This window comes from Tetrahymena thermophila (assembly GCF_000189635.1).
Source record: "Tetrahymena thermophila SB210 genomic scaffold scf_8254757, whole genome shotgun sequence".
Classification (NCBI taxonomy): Eukaryota; Ciliophora; class Oligohymenophorea; order Hymenostomatida; family Tetrahymenidae; genus Tetrahymena; species Tetrahymena thermophila.
In genome coordinates, this window is record NW_002476516.1 from 1 (window position 1) to 11,958 (window position 11,958).

The 11,958-nt window shown below is 25.0% G+C and overlaps 4 protein-coding genes across 4 annotated transcripts; 2 read left to right on the forward strand and 2 right to left on the reverse strand. All coding sequences in view use genetic code 6, as the record gives it.

The window, feature by feature from the left end:
• Positions 1-985: 985 nt before the first annotated feature.
• Positions 986-1,282, forward strand: TTHERM_001004918 (hypothetical protein; the record flags this gene model as incomplete). Its single annotated transcript, XM_012796167.1, has 1 exon — positions 986-1,282. The coding sequence occupies one exon, from the start codon at positions 986-988 to the stop codon at positions 1,280-1,282; it is 297 nt and encodes a 98-aa protein (XP_012651621.1).
• Positions 1,283-2,016: 734 nt separating this feature from the next.
• TTHERM_001004919 (2-C-methyl-D-erythritol 2,4-cyclodiphosphate synthase) lies at positions 2,017-3,663 on the reverse strand (the record flags this gene model as incomplete). The annotated part of the gene is made up of 1 exon (XM_012796168.1): positions 2,017-3,663. The coding sequence occupies one exon, from the start codon at positions 3,661-3,663 to the stop codon at positions 2,017-2,019; it is 1,647 nt and encodes a 548-aa protein (XP_012651622.1).
• An 885-nt stretch (positions 3,664-4,548) lies between these two features.
• Positions 4,549-6,792, forward strand: TTHERM_01004920 (DHHC palmitoyltransferase; the record flags this gene model as incomplete). The annotated part of the gene is made up of 1 exon (XM_001010312.1): positions 4,549-6,792. The coding sequence occupies one exon, from the start codon at positions 4,549-4,551 to the stop codon at positions 6,790-6,792; it is 2,244 nt and encodes a 747-aa protein (XP_001010312.1).
• A 1,528-nt stretch (positions 6,793-8,320) lies between these two features.
• Positions 8,321-10,988, reverse strand: TTHERM_01004930 (metallopeptidase family M24 containing protein; the record flags this gene model as incomplete). Its single annotated transcript, XM_001010313.3, has 6 exons — positions 8,321-8,350; positions 8,416-8,991; positions 9,964-10,135; positions 10,193-10,353; positions 10,606-10,694; positions 10,904-10,988. 6 exons carry the CDS (start codon positions 10,986-10,988, stop codon positions 8,321-8,323), a joined length of 1,113 nt encoding a protein of 370 aa, XP_001010313.1.
• Positions 10,989-11,958: the final 970 nt, after the last annotated feature.

Consider the following 11,958-nt stretch of genomic DNA (forward strand, 5'->3'; position numbering starts at 1 on the left):
CAACCCCACCCCAACCCAAACCCCAACCCCAACCCCAACCCCAACCCCAACCCCAACCCCAACCCCAACCCCAACCCCAACCCCAACCCCAACCCCAACCCCAACCCCAACCCCAACCCCAACCCCAACCCCAACCCCAACCCCAACCCCAACCCCAACCCCAACCCCAACCCCAACCCCAACCCCAACCCCAACCCCAACCCCAACCCCAACCCCAACCCTTAAATCAAAAACAAAAATAAAATTTTTTATCAGAATATGAAGTTTAGAAATATTAATGATTTGTTTTAATAAACAAATGATAAAGATTAGTGAATATCTTTAAAAATTTTCCAAATAATTCTATACAAAAAATTAAAATATTTTCAATATGAAAAATAATCCTTTACTTAATTTCTTAATTCTAATAAAACAGGAATTTATTTTAAACAAAAAATTATTAATTTATTGTATCTAATAATGATCTAGTATATAAATTATAGAAAGATTTAAAAATTACTTATATAAATAAAAGATAACCAAGTAATTATAGATATTTATAATTATTTTGCTAATTCAAATCAGTGTATTTAATATAAAAACAAAAAATTATTAGAAATGGCTGTTTGGATTGGATCTCACTATTTTTGGTACTATCAAATACCTCCATTATTGATTCATCTTCTCATAATTACAATATTTGCCGCTAATCAATATAATATGATACACTTTTTATATATCACTCCAGTGATATTGCTTTTAATGTACAATTCTTATTAATGTTTTTGGAAACCAAAACCTGATTGTAGTACTTTATATATTGTCTTATTTGGTCTTGGGATTTTTATATTTACAGGAGTATTTCTTGGGGTTTTTATAGGGGTTTTTGGTTAAATATTAAAGTATCCTTTACATGAAGTACATAATTGCTAAGTTATTGGATAGTTAAAAGTCAATATTATTGGTATTTCAACTTATAGTATACTTTATGTCAATTACGAAAAAGATGGAGAGGTTTTTTTAGGTTATGGATGCCTTGATGGATAATATTAAGCTACATCTGGCATTAAACCAATTTTTCCTTATCAATTTTATTAATTTGGAGATTCTTACGGTTGCCCGGATACAAAAGTTGAAGATAGCTATTTTAATACTTTTCAGTAAAGTAGAAATTTACATTATGATGCTTATAAAAATAAGAGAAGTTTTTCATACGACAGCTGTTTAGAATATTGGACCTTCAGTAAAATTAAACTTCCAAGCTGGATGTGTTTACCTGAAAATTTTCCATATCATAGTTTGAGTAATAAATTAAATAAATGTTATATTAGTAGCCATGGAAACTCTTAATAAGCTAAATTAAATTCTTTAAATCGAGCTAACTTAAAGTATGCAACAGATTTTATATTAGTAGGATTTACTGATTTTTTGATACCTGTTGACTAATATATAATTTTTTTAATATTTTGCTATTGCCCTTTTATAGTAACTTCAGTTGTAATAACTCTTCCAATATAAAATTGTATTTAAAAATAAATAAATAAATCTAAAAATTACTATAAAAAAATTAAACATATCCCTTATTTGGAAAGAGTCTGTGAAAATAATACTGTTTTGGACAATGAAAATAGATTTATTTAGATAGAAAAATAAAATAATTTTTGTGATATTTAATAATAAGAACTACAAACTTTAAATTAAAATTATAATAACATTGTATTAGATAACGAAACATAAAAAAAATCCATTGTTGATAATTACAATTACTAAGAAATTGAGCAAAATGTTTTAAAAGATGGAGAATAAAAAAGCTAAATTAATTAATATAAACAAATTCAAAACGATATCAATCTTTGATTAAAATTTTTAAAAATTTTATATATTACATTTCATCTGTATTTAATATATTTATTGTAAATGTTAAAAAAAAGTATTTTCTAATTTCCTAATTTTATTTTTTGAGTGTTGATGGAATTGAGTGCTAGCTAAAATATGAAAATTTCTAGTAAATATTCTAAAACTTTGCAAAAGTAAGAATCAAACAAACAAAATAAATAATATCAACTAAATTAATATAAAACTAACAACTAAAAATATGATTCTTCCTTTTTAACTTTAAAGCAGATTTTTAGAATTTGAGATTTAAATCAAATTAATTAATCCATTTTTATCTTTATTTTTTAATTTTGGATTGATTAAAGCCTATTAATCAGAATCAGATTTAAAATCTAGCTATCTTTTTACTGTTTAAAGTTAGTTTTCTGTTGCTATTGATTAGTGATTTTCGTTTTACAAAAGCAAAGAGCTTTTTTGAAAATTTGTAGATTTATTAAATTATTTTTATATTAAACTTACAGCTTTACTTGCTATTCCTTACTGGTTACCTGTAAATCCAAGTTTATCCTCAGTTGTTGCTTTTACGCTTATTCTATCAGATTCAATCTTTAATGTATTAGAAATATTTTATTCCATTTAAACTATATAATCAGCCATTTTTGGAGCCTATGCAATTATTACAGCATCTATATTTATAATTTTAATTTAATCTTTTTCCATCATTTTTCTAACTATTTCAAGCAGCTTCAAGCTTGAAACATCTTTATATTATGGAGTATTGGGAAAGAGTTTTCCTATATCTCCATACTTGCATGCTCCAAGCAAAGAATCGATAATTGAATGGACTAATACATCTGCATCAGAATGCCCATCCAACCCTTTGCTATGCTTAAGCTCAACTCCACCAATAATTAATTTTCTTCCACTTACTAGCCTATGGACATCATAACCTATACCTACTCTTTACTCAATATCTTAAATTGACTCTTGCTTCTCTGTTTTGGTGTATTTAAAATCTACCTATGCTGTATTTTTTAAATTCTCCTATGATTAATTTAAAATTTATATAAAATCTTTGTTATCTTATTGTATTTTATCAATTTAATTTTAATATTAATTTGTTTATTGGCTGCTCTCTAATGAAGAAATAGTTTCAAATAAGGGATCCACAATGTTAATTGGACTACTATTTTACAAGCTCTTATTTTATCTCAATTATTAGTAAAATTCAATATTTTAGCTAGGCATAACTCCAAATTTATTTGGGCTATTCCATTTTTGTAAAATTTATTTAGTATCATTAGAAATAATATCTTTAAAATCCTATTTTTTTTAGCTCTAATAAGTTGTATTCTTACTTCTTTCTGAGTTTAACGAGTTATAGTTTCTCAATATACTATCTATTTTTTACTAACCTGTTAAGTTTTTTTTTTCTTTTTAATTTCTCCCCCGATAAGAGAGTAAATCATTTTAATTATTATTCTTATTATTATTATTACTACTTTAACTATTTTTTGAAGTTGCAATTTTTTCATCAACTTGTGTGTAATTTTTTTAATCTAAATTTTTTGTAATCTATGCATTTGTAGTGTATGTTTATGCAGATAATTAAAGTAAAGGCTAAGAAACGGTAGGTATATAACTATTAATTTATTATTATTATTATCTAGGAAGGTAAGAAAAACTTTATCTCAAGGGTTACTAGTGAATATAGTTTAAGTTAACTTAATTTAGTGGTACTTACAAAGATTATGTAAGATTAATATTTTTTTAATATGTGAAATATGGATTTGAGTTAGCAGCAGATATTTTATTGTTTAGAGATCTCTCTATAGGATTGTAATACATTTATTTAATTGTAGAATATTTATCTCAGTAGTAAAATAAATTCAGAGTGAAGAATTCTATATGTTTATTTACGATTATGCTATGAATTATATATTTTTTTTTCAAATTATTTTTATTTTTTGACACTTTTTATGTTATTAATTAAGATATTTATAATAATTCTATCAAATAATAATTAATATTTATGTAAATTTTATTCCATCTAAATAAATTTTATTTTATAAACTTGTAATAAGAAAGAAAACTCTATTTTATAAATAAAAATAATATAAAACAGAATCAAAACCTCAAACACAATAAATGTTTTTCTTTTAGCTGCAAAATACAAATAAAATATAACTTAATGTAATTTATTTATTTATTAGTAAATCAAATTTATCTCAGTTTCCAGTCGAATTTGTTAAAATTCTTATAAATATGAAAATGAAAATGATAAGTCTCTAAAAATATTTTTGTGAGAAGTTTATTAAATATGTAAAAAATGATCTAATATTATTTTTATAATAACAATACAAATAATTTATTTTTAGTATTTTTTTCAAAAATTTATTTTAACAGTAAAAGTTTATTTTTTTAAAAGGAAAATGATTATGCAGAGTTCCTTTATTTATTTACTTTCTTTTAGAAACAATTAATTAGATTTTACTTTGAAAATAGTTATCGAATTTGAGGAAGAATCTAAAGATTGGATTAACATTATAAAGGAATAGTTAATTATATTAATAAATTCATTCAAAATTTAACAAAAATAGTTTTTATATTACCACTTATAACAAAAAATAGTAATCATAAAAAAGAAATAAATATATATATTTAAATATAATAATTATCTAATTATAAGTTAAGAAAAAAATTAAAAATATTTCATCGGTCCACTACAAGAAAATGGGAAAGAAAAATAAAGGAAAGAAATAGGGATAAGATAATAGCGAATAGCATTAGAATGAAGATATAGGCAGCGTGCCAGCCGAACATATAATTAATGATTAGGAAATCTTAGAGAATAGTGCTGTGCTCATTTAGCCAAACTAACATTAGCAAAAGATAATAGAAGAATTGCTTAAAGATGAAGATGGAGAAAATAATAATAAAGAGGAAGATTTAAAAGAAAAGAAACCTGAAGAAGAAACTCAAAACAATAAAGATACTGACTCCCTTTCTGATGTTTAAATCATCTAAAAATAGTCTGATCTTATTGAAGTAGAGGATAAAAATTAAATTTAAGAAACTAATAATCAGCAATTTACAACTCCCTTATCAGATAGCATTCAATAATAATTCAACAGTCAGCAATAAAGCCAAACTTAAAATTTAAATGCTACAGTTGAAATAACTAGCTAGAGTACTCAAGATTAGAGCTAATTATAATAGTAAGAAGAAGTTCGTTTTGTAGTAGATATCTTTGATTAAGCAAGAGCAGGAAACATCTTGCCATGGGCATATGCAGTAGATAATTAATTAATCAACCCACTTTAATTTGATAATGAAGGCTTCCATTTAATACACAGAGCTAGCATGTATAATTAGATAGATGCTGTTCACTCTCTTATTTAAAAGCACAAAGTTCCTGTTGATTTACGAGACAAAACTCATTAATAAACTCCATTAATTATCGCATCTAAATATGGACATTTTAAGCTCATGAAATACCTTGTAGATATGGGAGCTAACGTAAGTGCTTGCGACTCAGATTAGTTTACTCCAGTTTAGAATACTGTTATGAATCGCTTCAAGCTATAAACTATTTATTTAATGAGCAAAGGAGCTGATCTTACAGCTTTAGATTAGCACAATTGCAACATAGCACATCGTGCTGCATTCAACAACGATGTTCCTATGCTTTAGATTATTAACTAAGTTGCTAAAAGTCTATTTGAATAAAAAGATAAGTTTAATCTCGCACCTGTTGGAAGAGCAATAACAAATGATTCACATCAGGCTTTTTAATATCTCTAAAGAACTTCTCCCATTCCTGTTCCAGATAAATTCTACAATACAATGCCAAACAAATGTATGGGTAATATGATTAAGGTAGAATACTAAAAGTAAAATATACCATTTTTTTCTAAGTAATGGCTTTTAAATTGTTATAAGTCACGTCCTAAAGACTTGTGCATATTTATGTATGCAATCATGATTGGTACACTATACTACCATTTTGTGCTACAAACAGGAATTCTTTATCACAAATCAATTCAACACTACTACTTCTGTAATGTCATACATGGCTTGACTGCATTTTTGATGACATATATTTTTATTTTTGTTTTAAAATCCGAATGCCCTTCCCAAAATTTAAAGCTTGGTTTACACAATGGTGTTAAAAATATAAATTTCCGTAAACTTGATATAAGCAAAGTAGATTTTCAACATCTAGATAGACTTTTCGGGTATGGAGGAAAAGACGAGACAGGAGATGAAATTGACGAAGAAGATGATGAATAATTACATTAATAATAAGATAATCGCTTAAATAGTTAGAAAAAATGTTAACCACCAAAACGCACAAGATTAAATTTCTTAGATTATGTAGCAATTTTAGTTGAAAATAATAAATTTTCTGAATTAAAAAAATTTAATGACAATAACGTCTGTTATGAATGCTTAGATATTAAAGAAAATCGTTAACATCACTGTGATAAATTTGGGTTCTGTGTTTAAAATTTCTCACATTTCAGTGTAGTTTTTGATAAATTGATTGTTAGAGGAACAAATAGTGGAAAATATTACTTAATAATATCTCTACAATGGGTACTTTTGGTTCTCTTTTTTGTAGCAAATTATCTTTATTGCTCTACTAAATATAGCTTTTAAGGCTCATTTATTTGGACATTTGCTGAGATTCCATTTATTTACTATAACAATTCAGAATGGAAATATTTAGCAATTTATGCTTTTGCTTGCATATTATACTACTTAGCATCTCTTTATTTCTTCATTGAAACTTTTGGCTTAATAATGAATCTTACCCGTTACGAAATATTTTATCCTAATAGATGCCATTATTTCTATCCAAGCAAAAACATTTAAGAAATTACTTTAGGTAGAGCTTATGGTCCATAAAGTGGCGGCTCTACATTCTTTAAGTATTATGAAAACCCTTATTCCAATTGTAAAAAAAGATAATGATAGGTTTTTTAATCTTATTAAACAATTAATTATAAAATGTTGAAAGTTTGTGGTATTTATTTTGATAATTCTACTCGACCTTTAAATTAATTATTTATTATTTGATTATTTTAAGATACTAGGTAATATTTAGATATAAAACTATTTATTTATTGTGGTATTTTTATTTTGAATTTAACTAATTAATTAATTTCTTACTGCTATTTGCACATACATTTTAGTTAATTAATTTATTAAAAACTAAAATTGAAGTTTTCTTTTATTTGTAAATTATTTTTACAATATTAGACTTAATAAAACGAAAGCTATGAAAATAGTAAAAAATTATTTAGCTCCTTTTAAATAGTAAAAAAATATGTGGTGGCTTGCAAATAGATTTTAATTTTACAAATTTAGAGATTTTAAACAATTATTTATGAGCTTTATAGTTCAATTTTATCAAATAATTCTTCAGTATTTAAAAATAAATTTGATTTTTGTTTGGAAGATAATTTATTTAAGTAGTAAAATAAAACAAAATTTATTTGTTTTTGAAATCTTCACTTTTCCCTTACTCATACAAAAATATTATTTATTTGACTTATCAAATATATTATTTTTAGATTTTAGTACTTATATTTAAGATATGTTATTTCCAATAGTTTTCTTTTTTAGTGATTAAATAAATAAATTAGATTTTAGTTTTGAAAAAAGAATAAACTGAAAAGTGTAAATTGAGCAGAAGTAAGATTTTTTAATTTAGAAATTACAAAAAAATTTGAATGATATTTTCCTTTTTCTTTATATTTTTATTTTTAAAAAGATTTATTTAAATTTTCTATTGATTTAAAAAATGTTTTGCATTTGTATAAAATTTTTAAATAATTATAAATATTTGTTAATATTAATTTGGAGGAAATTTTAATTTAGAATAACATTTTATCATTTAAAAATAAATTAAAAAAATTATTTAAATTAAAAATTAAATTATTCTGATTATTTATATATTTTTATTTAAATAAAAATTTAACACTTAATTGTAAAAAAAATTACTTTAAAATTTAAAAAATTAAATAGAATGTTTTAATAAAAATTTAGCATTACAATACTAAAATAAGTTAGCTTTTAATATCTGTTTTTATGACTTTTCCATTTAGTATTTTTCTTTTTTTTTAATTATTATGTGGACGATTTTTATTTTTTTAGAATTTTTTTTGATGTCATTTTCATATTTATTTATTTATTTATTTATTTATTTATTTATTTATTTATTTATTTATTCATTTGCTTTTATTGAATTTAAGAAGATTACTTGATATAATTAAACATACATTAAAATGTTTAATAATATATAACTATAGTGAGTGAAATAATCACTTATTTGAATTTTTGGATTTAAATATGATGTAATATCAAAAAATAAAACTTATGTAATACTATTATAAAATGAAATATATATGTTATGAACACATAGATTTAAATAAAATTAATTATACATTTCAAATTTATTTATAAATATATGTGAAAGTGTTGGTCAGTATTAAGTTAATCATTTCTTATCCTTCTTAAGAATGGGAGTCTATTTTATTTTAATAAGTAATTGTTTAAATATATTAGCTAAATTTAATTTAAATAATTATTTACATCGAGGAGAGCCTTAATTTTTTCATCAGTAATGGTGTTTTCGGGTTTGAAGCCAGCAAGATCAAGAGGAAGACCGGAGAGGATGAGGGTTTACTTGGGCATGATAGCAACAGTGTATTTGAAGTGAGCAACGTATTCACCCTTCTTTTCAGTGAGAACGGGGTAACCGTTGAGTAAGTCGTGCTTAAGGCATTCAGAAACACCCAACTTAGTGGAGATTTCGTCTTCGAAGTTTCTGGTGGAGAAGCAGAGAGCGGGGAACTTTTCGCAAAGGGTGTGGAAGAAAGCTCTACCGTGCTTGGTCTTCAAGTTGTAAGCTCTTTCTAAAGCTCTCTTGTAGACGGTGGTTCTTAATTCGGTTTCCTTGGTCTTACCTTCACCAGTAGAAACGAAGATATCGATAGCAAAGACTTCGTGGACAGCGTATTCGTGTTCTTCAACTCTTTGGTCGAAAGTTTCCTTGTTTAAGATAACGTTGTTACCGTCTATCAAGTACTTGTTTAAGTCGTGGGACAAGACACCTTCAATAGCATTGCACTTGAAAGATTCGATGGTCTTGGAAATAACTTCAGTGGTCTAATTAAATTAAATAAATTAAAATTAGAAATATTGTTTATAAAATTATCTATTCAAAAATGTAAAAACTAATGAATGAATGATAGCTTGCTTATTTGCTTTTAATAAAATATTTAAGTTTTGATTCAAAAATTTTTATTTATCATTTTATTTGTTTGTATTGATTTTAATTAATTAGGGTTTTTTTTTAATTGATTAGAGTTATTTGCTTTGCTAGCTATTAGAAATATATTTTGGTGGGCTCGATAAATTAATCAGTCAATAAGCTAGTCTGTTATTTATTATATGGCTATTTTTATTTTGCTTAACTTTTTTTTAATCTTTTTTGTTTGATTTCTTAATTGTGCTATTGTTAACTCTACTTCACTAATTCTACACTTTTTTTATTCAGTTTTTTTTGTAAGCCTTAAAGTAAATAAATAACTTGCTGCTTGGTTACATTTCAAGAAAGTCTTTTAAAATGCTTAGTGTTTTTTACTATTTTTTAATAATAGATAAAGAAAGAAACTATTTATTTGGTATCTAAGAATAGAGATTATACCTTCTATTTAATTTTATTTTAATTTATTCTTTCTTTATTTTCATATCAGAGAATATTAGGAAGAATTATTACTAACTAACTAACTAATTTGCTTTTAAAATTTTTATGTTTTTTTATCTAAGATGTAAAACTAGAAACTACTTAAGTGGCAGCAAGCAAATTGTTACTGAAAATTTCTCTGTAAGATAGGCGTTTTTTAAATAAATTAATATTTATTTTGTCAGTTTATTAACTGAACATCAGAGAACTAACTATTTGAAATTAGCCTAGTGGTAGAATTATTTTATATTATTTAAATACTATGTATTTTATAATTTTGTTGTGTCATAAATCACTTAAAGATTTATTTTGTTTTACCCTTCAGCTATCAAAAATGGATTTACATTTCGAATATCTAATGGAATGCTATTTCATTTTAATAAAAATATTACTTCAGTGTTCTTGGAACCGGGCTTGACGGTTCTGAGAGCAGCTTGGAGGGCTTAGTAAGCAGCAACGACGACGTCAGCCTTTCTACCTTCAACGGGGGCAGCCTTATCAGCCTTAGCAACAACAGTGTGAGCAGCTAAAGCGATGAAACCGTCAATATGGGCACCTAAGTCACTATTATTATAAAATATTGTTTATTATAGTTTAGAGAAATTGATTAATATTTTTTACATCTTGACGACATCACCTTCCTTGATGATGGCGAATTCCTTTTCCTTATCTTCAGAGTCGGAGACGAGGGGAGAGTAGTGACCAGCAATTTCGTTAACGGAAATGCAAACGGGGAAAGCGGGTCCCTTTTCGAGTTTCTTCTTGGTGTATTGCTTGGCCAACTAAAAAATAAAAAAAATATATTAATTTTTATATATGTGCTAGGTAAAGATATAAATTTGGAATCAAATATGTAATTTATAGCTAATTCTACTTGAAAGTATGAATATTTAAATGGGGAAGATTACAAACTTTTAGTTTTATTAGCTAAATTACTAACTTCAAATTTTATGTTTAGATTCCTATTTTTGGTTTTTTTTTTTAAGGCTACATGTTAAGTAGCAATGATTAGGACAAAATAATCAAATAATTACTTCAGAGTCGATGAGCTTGTCACCAAAGTCGCAAATATCAACAACCTTAGCACCAGGAACGACCTTTTCAATGACCTTTTCTAAGACAACTATTTTTAGAAAAATAAAAGGATTAGTTAAAAAGTAGCGATAGATTCAAATTATTTAGATTCTATAAAAGTAGAATAGGGTTAACAAAGAGAAATTCATATTGAGTATGAATTTTGGAAATTAAAGGCAATCATTTCTGAAAAACTGAATGTAGTTTCTTATTTCAGATTTGACTCCTCTGAATCAGCAAATAAAGAAATAAGCTTACAGTTGGCGACCTTGCCTGCAGCTTGGTACTTATCGAGGACACCGGGGGTGGCGAGGGTTTCTTCCTTTTGATCTTCGTAATCCATTTTTACTCTTTCTTAAGTTTAATTTCTTTTTTCTTTTTAATATTTTTTGTTTTATTTTTTTTAATTCCTTTAAATTTGTTTCGATTATCAAGGTTGATAATTATTTTTATGCTGAATCTGCTTTAGTCTTTACCTTGAGTTTTTGTTAATAAATTTATTCTTAATCCTATTGATTAACAGGCATTCCCATTGACAAAAATCCAATCATGCATGCAAGCAAATTTTACTAACCTTTTTTAGTGTGTGTACCTAGTAGTTAGCTATCTAACTATCTATCTACATACATACATTCATTATAAATATATAGCTATTCAATCATTCATTCATTCTTAAAGGATAATAATAAATAATCTTATTTATGTATTAAAAATAAATAGATAAAAAACTTGTTTGATTGCTAATAATTTATTTATTTGCTTTTTCATTCATTTATTTACAAAAATCTTCTTTCTTTAGCTTTTTCTTTTGCTTTTTAATATTTGGATTATCTCTTACCTTCATATTTGTTTTATTTAAGATTATTCTATATTAAATTCATCTACCTATGCAGAAGGTATTTTATATTCCATCAAGGCAGTGCTCAAACTGTAAATAATATTATAGGATGTTAATTATATTTTGATTGTCTTTCTACTTGAAGAATTGTAATACTACCTAAGTATGTTTTTTTTTTATTTTGTATAACAAAACAAATTTGTTTTTTGCTTTTTTTCAAATTTATTATGATTGAAAGTGATGTAATAATAAATTTTATTTTACTGCAATAAAATTATATATATAAATTCTCTTTCTAATAAAAGAAAGGTTTAGATCCGAAATTCATATTTCATATTAATTTTGTTTTCTATTTACATTTTATACTTAAATAAGAAATAATAATTTTAAAATGCAAATACTTGCTATGACTATGAGTGAAATATATCTGTGCAAGCATGTAAATGCAAAATTAAACCCGCTTTTAGTCTTTTTT